The 13,222-nt window shown below is 42.8% G+C and overlaps 1 protein-coding gene across 1 annotated transcript in view; it reads right to left on the bottom strand.

Moving 5' to 3' along the window:
• LUZP4 (leucine zipper protein 4) overlaps positions 1-12,405 on the bottom strand; it is a 137,041-nt gene extending 124,636 nt beyond the window's left edge. The window contains exon 1 of the mRNA XM_088028539.1: positions 12,315-12,405. Within this exon, the coding sequence (XP_087884665.1) occupies positions 12,315-12,405 (91 nt within the window). The remainder of the gene's footprint in view (positions 1-12,314) is intronic.
• Between the last annotated feature and the right edge of the window lie 817 nt (positions 12,406-13,222).

A 13,222-nucleotide genomic window follows, 5' to 3' on the forward strand; every position in this document is an offset into this window, starting at 1 on the left:
AAAACTGCAGCCCAGAGAGAAGTGGTGCACCCAAGGTTAGCAAATGGCAGAAATGGGATGAGAACAGACATCTCCTCAACACAAAGGGTTTTTAAAGTCATGCTAAGATTTTTCTTTTTTTTAAAGATTTTATTTATTTTTGGGGGCGCCTGGGTGGCTCAGTTGTTAAGTGTCTGCATTCGGCTCAGGTCATGATCCCATGGTCCTGGGATCAAGCCCCGCATCATCGGGCTCCCTGCTCAGTGGGAAGCCTGCTTCTCCCTCTTCTACTCTCCTGCTTGTGTTCCTTCTCTCTCTGTCTCTCTCTGCCAAATAGATAAATCAAAGATTTTATTTTTTGACACACACACACAGAGAGAGAGCACAAGCAGGGGGAGTGGCAGGCAGAGGGAGAGGGAGAAGCAGGCTCCTCACCGAGCAGGGAGCCCCATGCAGGGCTGGATCCTAAGACCCTGGGATTATGACCTGAGCTGAAGGCAGTTGCCCCACTGACTGAGCCACCCAGGCGCCCCAGTGCTAAGATTTTTCAACATTATCTGTATCCTATAGGTCAGGTAGTTCTGTACCCTGACTGTGCATCAGAATCACCTGAAGACATTGATTTTAAAAATACGGAGTCCCTATGCAAGATTATGATTCAGTAGGACTGGAATGGGACTCAAGTATTTGTTTTTTAAAGTCCTCCAAGGGACTCTGATGTTTAGCCCAAATTGTCAGCAACTGCTGTGAGCAAACGAAGAAACGTCAAAGAGCATACGAGTGAGATTATGAAATTGATGCTTTGGCGAAATAGCAATTTATGATCAGCAGTAAATTGTAGAATAAAGTCAAATTACAAAAAAGGAAAACTATTTCAGGGTAGGCAGAGGGACGGCAATAGTCCAAGCATGAAGAGATCAAAGTTTATACTAAGGTGGTGCCAGGGGGAAATGTAAAAGAGAAACAAAAAGTCCTCTCCCCATTCACCTCAGATGCAATGGGAGGGGCATCCACAGACCCACCCCCTTCTACTCATCCACTTGTAAGCACAGAGCTCTTTCCCCAGAATTCACACTATTCTCCCTGAACCACCAGTTACCCAAGATAACTCCTCAAGTCACCAAGGAAATGAGGCTGTATGGGGAAGGAAGAGGAACCCATAAAGAGATGTTCTTAGAACTATAGTAAGGGAGAGGTCTTCCTAGAATTCTCCGTTTGACCCTGAAATACATTATTGCATAACATATTATTATAAACAGTTGTTGCAATCCAAGTATCACTGAATGGACTTTTGTGCACTGCCCTAGAATCCTACTCACCCTTTATAATATTGTTTCGACAGGGAAATTCTTCTTGCATCCAACAGCTGTCATACAAATGAGGTACTGGAGCACAACAACACTTTGACAGCTGGGAACTGCCGGTATATGATTAAGTACCAACTGAATAATGCAGAGACGAACTACGCCAAGACCGCAGAGAAAAGACAAACTACTGAGTACTGGAACAGCTGCAACATCTTTGTGGCAGAGCTGGGAAAGATGGATAGGGTGTGAATGAGGGGAAAGATCCCGGCACTCAAAGAAAGAGAAACAACACAAGAAAAGTCTTGGAGCCAGGAATTAATACAGTGTGTTCAGGGAGATCAGCTTGGCTAGAATGGAAGATTAGTGCTGGAGAGTTCTGGGGGAAAGGTTAGACCAACAAGGTAGATGATGAAAAGCCTTGAGTGTCAGGACACCTGGGTGGCTCAGTCGGTTGAGCATCCGACTTTGGCTCAGGTCATGATCTCAGGGTTGTGGGATGGAGCGTGGAATGGAGCCCAGGATGGAGCCCGGCATCCAGCCCGGCGTCGCGTCGGCCTCTGCGCTCAGCAGGGAGTCTGCTGAAAATTCTCTCGCTCTCTCCCTCTCTGTTCCTCCTCCCCACTCATGCTCTTTCTTTCTCTCTCTCTCTCTCTAAAGTAAATAAATAAATCTTTTTTTAAATAAAAAGGAGGGGCGCCTGGGTGGCTCAGTCGTTAAATGTCTGCCTTCGGCTCAGGTCATGACCCCAGGATTCTGGGATGGAGCCCTGCTTCGGGCTCCCTGCTCAGTGGGAGGTCTGCTTCTCCCTCTCACACTCTCCCTGCTTGTGTTCCCTCTGTCGCTGTCTCTCTCCCTGTAAAAAAATAAATAAAATCTTAAAAAAAAAAAAAAAGCCTTGGGTGTCAGTATCTCAATGTACAGTAAGGGACAGGAGCTAAGGCACAAGTAGTGAGGGTTACAGATGAGGGCGAGGGGAGAACGCCATACTATCTCTAGCAGTGCCATCTCAAACTATCAAATAATAAGCATTTACTGAGAGCATTCTATGTGCTTGGCAATATGCTAGGTATTATCTGAAATCAGGAAATTGATCAATGCTTTTTTTTAGTTTTTTTTTTTTTTTTAAGATTTTATTTATCTATGAGACAGAGAGAGCGAGCACAAGCAAGGGGAGTACCAAGCAGAGGGAGAAGGAGAAGCAGGCTCCCCGCTGAGCAAGGAGCCCAATGCGGGACTTGATCCCAAGACCCTGAGATCATGACCTGAGCTGAAGGCAGACGCTTCACCTACTGAGCCACCCAGGTGCCCCAGTGCTTTTTAAATAATAGAGAGAGGGGCCTCTGGATGGCTCAGTCTGAGGAGTGCATGACTCTTGATCTCAGGGTCGTGAGTTTGAGCCCCACGATGGGTATAGAGATTACTTAAATAAATAAAAACTTAAAAAAATAATAGAGAATTGATATTATCACTGCACAGCTATTTGAAAGGAAACTGCATCTTTTCTGTGATCCAATAATTTTCATTTCATTTGACTGTCTTTAGAAACTAAGTCCACATTTTAAAGGAAACTTGTTTTAGCAAAAACTGTAAAGCTGCCTAGACTACAAAAGGAGGGTAATCAAAGAAAAGGTGAATGCTAGGCATATTTAAATATAACATTACATCTTTAAAAGCAAATGCGTTTGGTATATTCCAAGTCCAGCTCTGCATGGCTCCCAATCAAGTAGAAAAGCTTTATATAATGTAGATCTTTTATCTCACCTCTCGCCAAATGCTGACTATTCCATTTCTCTTTGCACTTAGAAGACCGATATGGTGTCACCTCAGGACAAGCCTGTATGGCATAGTACCTGTCTAAACTATTGTAAGATGCAAACATCAGTATCTAAGTTACAAAGTGATGAAAGTCAAGTGAGTAGGAAATTTTAATCTTGAAAGTGCTTCAGATTCAAAATGGAGAAAAGAAATTTATTTTAGTTTTATAATCTTAAACATCCATTCTCTGCTGGATTTTCTAGAAATAAACCTAGCACAATTTCATAAGTAAATAAACCTAGTACAATTTCATAAGTATTTCATATTAAATTAACCAATGTTCAAATTGAAATATAATTGAAAAAATGGTATTAGGAAAAGGCATCTATGCCCCAACATAAAAATGTACCATGAGGGGCACCTGCATGGCTCAGTTGTTAAGCGTCTGCCTTCAGCTGGGGTCATCATCCCAGGTCCTGGGATCGAGCCCCACATCAGACTCCCTGCTCAGCGGGAAGCCTGCTTCTCCCTCTCCCACTCCCCCTGCTTGTGTTCCCTCTCTCACATTCTCTCTCTATCAAAAAAATAAATAAAATCTTTAAAAAAAAAATGTACCACGAGACTAAAAAAACAAAAAAACAAAAACGAACAAAACCTCAGGTATAGCCAAGTGAAAGTATCAATAAATTTAACAGTGACATTCTTTTTTTCTTTTTTTAAAGATTTTATTTATTTATTTGAGAAAGAGAGAATGAGAGACAGAGAGCACGAGAGGGAAGAGGGTCAGAGGGAGAAGCAGACTCCCCACTGAGCAGGGAGCCCGATGTGGGACTCGATCCCTGGACTCCAGGATCACGACCTGAGCCGAAGGCAGTCGCTTTACCGACTGAGCCACCCAGGCGCCCACAGTGACATTCTTTTAATTCTTTTTCTAAATGGTTCTTTATTTGACTATAGAGACAAGAGAGTATAGTGCCCTTCCAGCTCTAAAATTCTATTAAGAAGATGATAAAATTGAAGAAAAAACCCTGTAGTGTAAGAAGCCTTTCTGTTTCATAGGAATTCTTAGATAATAGTGAATGTTTAATAAATAATTGAACTGAATTGGCATTTGGTAGTTGCTGACACTAAACAATTTTCTCATACGTACACACGTGGCCTGTAAAAGTACTTAATTCTTCAATTTTTTTTCCCCTCTAAGTATACAGGTGTGTGTTGAGTGGGCCAAGGTTAATACGTGGTTACACAGCAGAAAAAAACTGAGAAACACAAGTCTTGATTTTTTAAATATAATGGTCATTTACAAACTTATTTAGAAACTTAATTACTTTCAGGGTGCCTGGGTAGGTCAGATGATTAAGCATCTGCCTTCAGCTCAGGTGATGATCTCTAGGTCCTGGGATCGAGCCCCACATCCTCTCCACCTGCTCTGTCTCTCTCACTCTCTCTCAAATGAATAAATAAAATCTTAAAAAAAAGAGAAAAAACTTTATTACTTTTTTAAAGTTTCCATTATTTGCACCCTTGGAATATGTTGCAGGTTTGTTTTTGTTTTTGTTTTTTTAAGTGAAATTATACATAATTTTAACCCCGGGCTTCATAATTCCAGAGACCACCATTTGATTTCTTGCATTGTAATGAAATTGCACAAGAATATACAGTATACATCTAGAAATCACAGATCTTATCAGCTACGATTTAGAGATGAAATCCAATTGTTGCTCAGCCTGTCCACAGAGAAGAGAAAACAAATGGCTTTTGGACCTAAGTAAGGTGTGGAATGACCTTTTCAGCATAGTCTATGAGGTTATGAAGAAGGTGTCTTTTTCTTTAAATTTTTTTAAAGATTTTATTTATTTATTTGAGAGACAGAGTGAGAGAGCACAAGCAGGGGGAACGACAGAGCAAGAGAGAGAAGCAGGCTAACCGCTGAGCAGGGAGCCCGATGTAGGCCTCGATCCTAGGACCCTGGGATCACAACCCGAGCCGAAGACAGATGGCTTAACTGACTGAGCCACCCAGGGGCCCCGAAGGTGTCTTTAACATAACAATCAACCTTCCAGATTTTCATGTCCTTTCGCTTAGTTCTCAGGATATGATATCATTACAGAGACATGGTGCTATGTTCCTGCTTACTCTCCGTATGATATTCTCCACTGACTCCATCTGGAGAATACTTAGCTAGTCTCTCAAGGGGAACCATTTGGCTCAGACCTCACCAAAGACACTCAAATTTGAATTCTTGACCCAAGTGAGATTCATGTCAGAAAAACACCGTGAGGACTGCAGAAAGACAACATTCTTCAAACAGTTTAAAATAGATCACCCAGGGGCACCTGGGTGGCTCAGTCGGTTAAGTGTCTGCCTTCAGCTCAGGTCATGATCCCAGGATTCTGGGATCAAGTTCCACGTTGGGCTCCCTGGGGTCTGCTTCTCCTTCTGCCCCTCGGCCCACTTGTTTTCTCAATCTTTCTCTCTCTCTCAAATAAATAAATAAAATCATAAATAAATAAATAAAATAAGATAAAATAAAATAGATCACCCAGGGCACCTGGCTGGCTTAGTTGGAAGAGCGGACAACTCCTGATCTCTGCGTTGTGAGTTTGAGTCCCATGTTGGGTATAGAAATTACTTAAATAAACTTTTACAAAAATAGATCACCGAGCTTGAGGTGCCATATAATTAAATTTTGATATAAATCATATAACCAATTTTCTTGTAAATTAGCATAATTAGGGGCGCCTGGGTGGCTCAGTCAGTTAAGCGTCTGCCTTCAGCTCAGGTCATGATCCCAGGTCCTAGGATCGAGCCCCGCAACCGGCTCCTTGCTTAGCAAGGAGTCTGCTTCTCCCTCTGCTCCACCTGCTTGTGCTCTCTCTCTCTCTCTCTGTCAAATAAATAAATAAATTCTGTAAAAAAAAAAAGCATAATTATATTGTTTTGTATTTTAGAAGGTGTTGAAATCACTATTTTATTATTTGTGAACATTTAAAACATACCCCAATTTTTGTAAACATCGTTCTATCATTTTTTAAATATGTAAAATACCTCAGGGCACCTGGGTGGCTCAGTCGTTAAGTGTCTGCCTTTGGCTCAGGTCATGATCTCAGGGTCCTGGGATCGACCCCTGCATCGGGCTCCCTGCTCCGCAGGAAGCCTGCTTCTCCCTCTCCCACTCCCCCTGCTTGTGTTCCCTATCTCACTGTGTCTCTGTCAAATAAATAAATAAAATCTTTAAAAAATAAATATGTAAAATACCAGAAACCTCAAAAAAGGTGACTTAGTTTCCTCTCAATTTCTGACAGACTCTGACTATACATACTTCCAAACATCTTTTTTTTTTTTAAGATTTTTTATTTATTTATTTGACAGAGAGCACAAGTAAGCAGAGTGGCAGGCAGAGGGAGAGGGAGAAGCATGCTCTCCACTGAGCAAGGAGCCGGACGTGGGGCTCGATCCCAGGACCCTGGGATCATGACCCGAGCCGAAGGCAGCCGCTCAACTGACTGAGCCAACCAGGTGCCCCACTTCCAAACATTTGAAACAACATATAATTGCATATATTTCCTTAGCTGCCTCCCCAACTGGATTATCAGCTTGAGAAGAAGCCATTGTTTATCTATCAGTGTACCAAGTACCTAGCACAGTGCTTAATACAGAGTGGATGCTTGGGGCGCCTGGGTGGCTCAGTCATTAACCATCTGCCTTTGGCTCAGGCCACGGTCCCAACATCCTGGGATCGAGCCCCGCATCGGGCTCCCTGCTCAGCAGGAAGTCTGCTTCTCCCTCTCCCGCTCCCCCTGCTTGTGTTCCCTCTCTCGCTGTGTCTCTTTCTGTCAAACAAATAAATAAATAAATAATACAGAGTGGAAGCTTTATACACATTTATGGATCTATGACTATATCTAGCAAGCAGAAAGGGCTTTTTTTTTTTTCTTTCAGACTACAGTACTTTTGCGTTAGTCTCCTTTAGACAGAAGTGGTGAAGAGGGAAGTATAGCTCCTATTAAGTTCTTGCTGTTGCCAGTTCCAATTTTGGTTTTTTTTTGCCTTTTATTGCTTTTTTTAAATATTTTATTTTTAGGTAATCTCTACATCCAGTGTGGGGCTCAAACCTGACACCCCAAGATCGAGTCACATGCTCCACCCACTGAGTCAGCCAAGAGCCCCATATTTTTGCCTTTTATTTCTAAAAAACACTGTAATACCTTCTGAAAATGTTTACTAGGGACAAGAACAAAAATAAGTTTGCAGAGGGCACCTGGGTGGCTTAGTCGGTTAAGCATCTACCTTCAGCTCAGGTCATGATCCCTGGGTCCTGGGATTGAGTCCTGCATCCAGCTCCCTGCTCAGTGGGGAGTCTGTTTCTCCCTCTCCCTCTGCCTGCCACTCCCCCTGCTTGTGCGCTCTTTCTCTCTCTCTCTCATAAAAATAAATAAATAAAATCTTTAAAAAAAAAACAATGGAAGTAATAAATATCCTTGCATTCAATAAAAATATTATAAATAATATAAAATTATATATAATACATAAATGACATAAATAAACATAAAATTGCTTTTCAAACGTACATGTGCAGTAATCCAATGACAAGTATGCATTGTTAAAAGTAATATTTTCACTTTAATAAAGTCATGGGGAAATTTACTGGAAAAGTATGGATTTCTCATCAACTCATGGAAGCAACATGTATTTGCTCTTTATGATGTATTTTTCTTGGCTTCAGACTGGAAGGACCTTTCATGACTAACAGTTTTGCCTGTTCCCCTTGAAAAACTCAAAAGCTATGCTCTCATCTGTCTGAAATGATATAAATATGGATTTGGGGAACCAAGGTTTGAGATCATGAAACAGTGAAATCAACAAAAGAAAAGCACAGGCAACATTAGGTTTTACCTCCCTGCTATAGATTCTCCTTGGCTCTGGCATTTGCCCCCAAATTCAGGCTCCTGGTGACAGGGCAGAGCCTAGAATAAGGCAAATGAGGCACTCACCTCAGGCATCAAATTTTAGGATGCTCCAAAAAAACTCAGTATTTAACACAACCTATTTAAAAATAAAAATCAATGCAAGAACAATCCCTGATAAATAAAATATCAACAACAAAAACCAGATCAGACCCTGTGCATGCACAATACGGCCTCACTTGCTTCACCCTGCTCCTTTATTTACAAAAACGTGATCAGCCAGAGGACTTTAGTTTGTCCATTTGATCTTAAAAAATATTTCATTAAAAATATTATCTCAGGGCAGGGCGGTGCCTGGGTGGCCCAGTTTGTTAAGCTTCTGCCTCTTGATTTCAGCTCAGGTCGTGATCTCAGGGTCCTGAGATTGAGCCTTATGTCAGGCTCTGCACTCAGCATGGAGTCTGCTCAGGATTTTCTCCCTTTCCCTCTGCCCCTCCTGCTGCTCTCTCTCTCTCTCTAGAATAAAATAAATAATAAAAATGTTTAAAAATATTATTTTGAGGCTCCAGGGTGCCTCAGTTGGTTAAGGAACCAACTCTTGATCTCAGCTCAGGTCTTGATCTCGGGGTTGTGAGTTCCTTTTTTTTTTTAGTATTATTCAACTTTTTTTTTTTAAGATTTTATTTATTTATTTGAGAGAGAGAGATAACAAGCAGGGTAAGGGGCAGGAGGAGAAGCAGGCTCTCCACTGAGCAGGGAGCCCGATGTGGGGCTCAATCCAAGGACCCCAGGATCATGACCTGAGCTGAAGGCAGACGCTTAACAACTGAGCCACCCAGACACTCCTCAGGGTTTAGAGTTCAAACCCCACATTGGGCTCCACACGGGGTGTGGAGCCTACCTAAAAAAAAATTATCTTGATCATCAATTTTTTTTTAGAGATTTACTTATTTATTTTAGAGGGAGAGAGAGCAAGAGCAGGGGGAAAGGCAGAGGGAAAGAATCTTCAAGCAGACTCCCCATACTTGGGGCTGTCTCACGACCCATGAGATCATGAGCTGAGCCGAAACCAAGAGTTGGATGCTTTCCCACTGAGCCACCCAGGCGCCCCTCAATCATTGAATTTTTCTTGCCTCCTTAAATTTTGCACCCTTGGGGTTCCTGGGTGGCTCAGATGTTAAGTGTCTGCCTTTGGCTCAGGTCATGGTCCCAGGGTCCTGGGATGGAGTCCCACATTGGGCTCCCTGCTCAGCGGGGAGCCTGCTTCTCCCTCTCCCACTCCCCCTGCTTGTGTTCCCTCTCTCGCTGTGTCTCTCTGTCAAATAACTAAATAAAATCTTTAAAAAAAAAGTAATATTTGGTCACTGGGCAGGACTAGGACTAAGGTGAGGCAAGTGAGGCACTTGCCAAGGGTGCAAAAAAATTTTTTTAAAGATTTTATTTATTTATTTGACAGAGAGAGACACAGCGAGAGAGGGAACACAAGCAGGGGGAGTGGGAGAGGGAGAAGCAGGCTCCCCGCTGAGCAGGGAGCCCAATGTGGGACTCCATCCCAGGACCCTGGGACCATGACCTGAGCCGAAGGCAGACACTTAACCGACTGAGCCACCCAGGCGCCCCCAAATATTACTTTTTAAAAGTCACTTTAATGCCACGAAATATTTCAGAACTCATGTTGGAGCCTGGGGTGAAGGGCAAGTAGCAGTCTGGAATCCAGAAGAGTAAAGCCTAATGATACCCATGGTGAAATAGATTGTTAAAAACACACTGAAGAAAAAAAACAAGAAAATGTCTTAGGTACTATTCAGGGCCATTCCCCCTCAGAGGTAACATACCCTGAAGTAGGCAACTTCCTCAACCTTATAAAAGCATCTAGGAAAAACCCACAGCTAAAATAATGATTCATGGGGAAGACGAAAGCCTTCCCCCTGAGATCAGAAACCAGTCAAGAATGCCCACTCTTACCACATCTATTTAACATTTCACCGGAAATTTTAGCCAAGAGAATTAGTCCAGGAAAAAAAAAAGAAAAGAAAAGAAAAAGCAACCAGATTTGAAAGAAAGAAGTGAAAATATCTATATTCTCAGATGCCATGATCTTATATAAAGAAAGTCTTAAAGATACACACACACACACACACACACACACACTCACACACACATTAGAGCTAATAAACAAGCTTGGCAAGGTTGCGAGCTAGAAGATCCACACACAAAAATAAATCCTATTTCTATATACTAGCAATGAACTATCCAAAAATGAAGTTAAGAATGCAATTCTACCAAGACCATTCAATAGCGGAAGCAATAGTCTTTTTTTAACAAATGATGTCAGAACAACTGGATAATCCACCTACAAAAGAATGAAGTTGGATCTTAACTCACACCATGTGCAAAAAATTAACTCAAATGGATCAAAGATATAAATGTAAAAGCCAAAACTAGAAAACTCTTAGAAGTAAACATAGGGGTAAATCTTCATAATTTCTTAGATAGAATACCAAATCATTAACAACAAAAGAAAAAAATCAATTGTACTTCATCAAAATGAAAAACTCTTGTGCTTCAAAGGACACTATCAAGAAAGTGAAAAAGCCATCCCACAATACAGAAGAAAATATTTGTAAATTGTATACCTGAGAAAGGTCCAGCATCTGCAATATATATATAAAAAACTATTACAACAATAAAAAGGCAAATAATCCTCTTTCATTTCAGCAGTCCACTCCCTCAGACCACATTTGTAAGATCCACTCTGCCTGCTCCCTGCCGCTTACAAGATCCTCCCTGGCAGCACTTCTCAGCTCCTTTCTGAGGACTGCCCTCCCTATTTGCTCATTCACTCTCATTCCTAAGGTCCACTCTTCCGGTTCCTCCCTCTTCCCATTTCTACTGATTGCCCTCACAGCTGCTCCCTGTCTCATATTTCACATCTCAATCCCTGCTCCTTCCTCCTCATTTCTGAAGTCCACCCTCCCTCCCCACTTATAAGGTCAACTTTCCCTGCTCTGTGCCCTTCCATTTCAAAGTTCCACCCTCAATGTTCTGCAGCCTCCCACTTCTAGGGTCTTCCATCCCTACGCTACTCCTTCCATTTCTAAGATCTTTTGCCCTTGCTCCTCTTCAACCCCACTTCTAATGTTAGCTTTCCTTACTCCTCCCTCCCCACTAAGGTCCACTCTCCTCACTCTGCTTTCCCTCTTATTTTTGGAAGTCTGCCTCCCTCTTCTTCTACTCTTTCCCATTCATCTCTAAATACCATCTGCTCTGCTCTTCCCATGTCTAATTATTTGCCTCTCCTGCTCTTCTCCACCCTCACAGCTCTCCCTTCTCATAATAAGGTTATGTCCTCCCTGTTCTTACTCACCTCATTTTTATGGCACACTCTCCTTCCCCTGCTTCCTTCCCTGCTTCCCACTCTTACCCCTGCATCTCCACTCCTACCCCGCTCAACCGCCATTTCTAAGTTCGCCATTATCTAAGTTTGACCCTCCCTGCTCCGCTCTCCAACGCTCGACTCAAAGTGAAATGCACTGCTCTTCCCATTCGAGGTTCAGCCCTCCTTGCTCCTCCCTTTCTCATTTCTAAAGCTGCCCTTGCTTTTCAGCTCTTCTCCCCACTGTTGAAGCTTTCTCTTTCCCGGCTCGTCTGCCCCCCATCCCCCACTCCACCCCATCTCCTGCCATTTTTAGTCAGCCTCCTTGCTCTGCTCCCTCTCACTCATTTATGAAGTCGGCCTTCCCTTTTCCCCTCCCTGTCCCCATTTCCGAAGTGGGTGATAGTCCTGAAGAGGTCTGAGGTTAAGAGATTAGAAGGTGCCTGTGGAGAGGAAAGTTGGTCTAGAGTGTATAGCACCAATCAACAAGCAAGCAAGCAAATAAACCACCCCTCTGCCCGGTCTTCCTGCCCGCTTTCACTTTGAAAATTAGCCCCTGGAAAGTAGTCATTTGTGACAGGCTCTCAGATTCAAAAAGTGATTTCGAGGAGCCTGTGGCCCCACATGTGAAGTGGGGGGGGGTAGCCTGCTATCAATCCTTAGGAGAATAAAATATATGGAGATTGCTGGCTTTTTATTTCCCTCAGCCTGAACCTTCAGCAACCCTCACGTCTCACACAATTTCTGTCAGCTTTCGCCAGTTTCCCGCCCACGAGGAGTCATGGGAAAATGGGAGCAGAAAGGAAGGGCAGGAGCTAAGCTGGCCTGGGCTTTATCCACGTTGGGGCAGGACTGGCGCACAGAGTGCAAGCCTCGCCACCGAGGAGCGTATGCCTCATGGAGCCTCTTCCAGCCTGCCCCAAGCCGAGGGCTACTATTCAAAGCCAGTGAGCCTAGACTAGTGGGGGCTGGAGTCTGGGGTCTACATACCTAGAGACATATCTAGATAAGTCGTCTTTCCCCCATTGTTAGGTTCTTTGAGCAATTTTCCAGAAGGTGTTGGGTTGGAAAGCGAAGCCATCTCCTCGGCGAAACCGCGCCGGCTCTGAGGTAAGCTGGTGTATTGCGCCTGCTCAGTGCTCCCTAGGGCTCCGGCTAAACTTGTCACCCAATCACAGTCTTTCCCTTCACTGTCGCTAAGGCTCAGGGGGAGGAGCTTAGCCCTTACCCCTCCACAGACATCCTATCAGAAACTTGGCTCATAAAAAAAAAAAAAAAAGACCCGCCCATTTCTTTCCCGCGCTTTTTGGAAACTGGTGCATCTGCCACCCAGTCAGTTGCAACTTTTTTTTCTTCTGTGACCTCTTGACCCTCTCCTTTTGTAACAAAGAAAAAACGATTTGTCCTCTTTGCTGTTGGCGTTCTTGGTGAGTATAACCTTATGTTCTTGATGTGATAGACTGGTTCTCTGCTTCCCTCAAATTTGAAGATCTACCACAAATCTAGCAGTCAGGGCCCACCCACAAGCTTGCCGCACCACATACTTTTTGAGGACTTCCCTAAAGATGTGTCCATGACATTTCTTAAGGAAAAAATATAATCATTTCTCTTACCACCTTAATACTGCTCAGTATACACTATTTCTAAATGTTAGAAGACTCCTGGGTATCCCTGGTTCTTCAGAGGAAATAAAAATCAAATGAATAAATTTTGAGAGCTAAAACTGAAGTTGTTACAGAAATCACAACATAAACATCTGAAGAGATTGTAAAATGTAAATTATTTAACTATTTGTTGTATTTAAGTCATTATTTAGCACGAGGAGCCTAATGATTAATACATCTTTTTCTCAAGGCATATACAGTTGGTGAAGACAATAAATACATGTAAAATATTAA

This window comes from Eumetopias jubatus, unplaced genomic scaffold (assembly GCF_037043125.1).
Source record: "Eumetopias jubatus isolate StellerSeaLion01/CBP00866 unplaced genomic scaffold, mEumJub1_p1.0 scaffold_11, whole genome shotgun sequence".
In the NCBI taxonomy this organism is placed as follows: domain Eukaryota; kingdom Metazoa; phylum Chordata; class Mammalia; order Carnivora; family Otariidae; genus Eumetopias; species Eumetopias jubatus.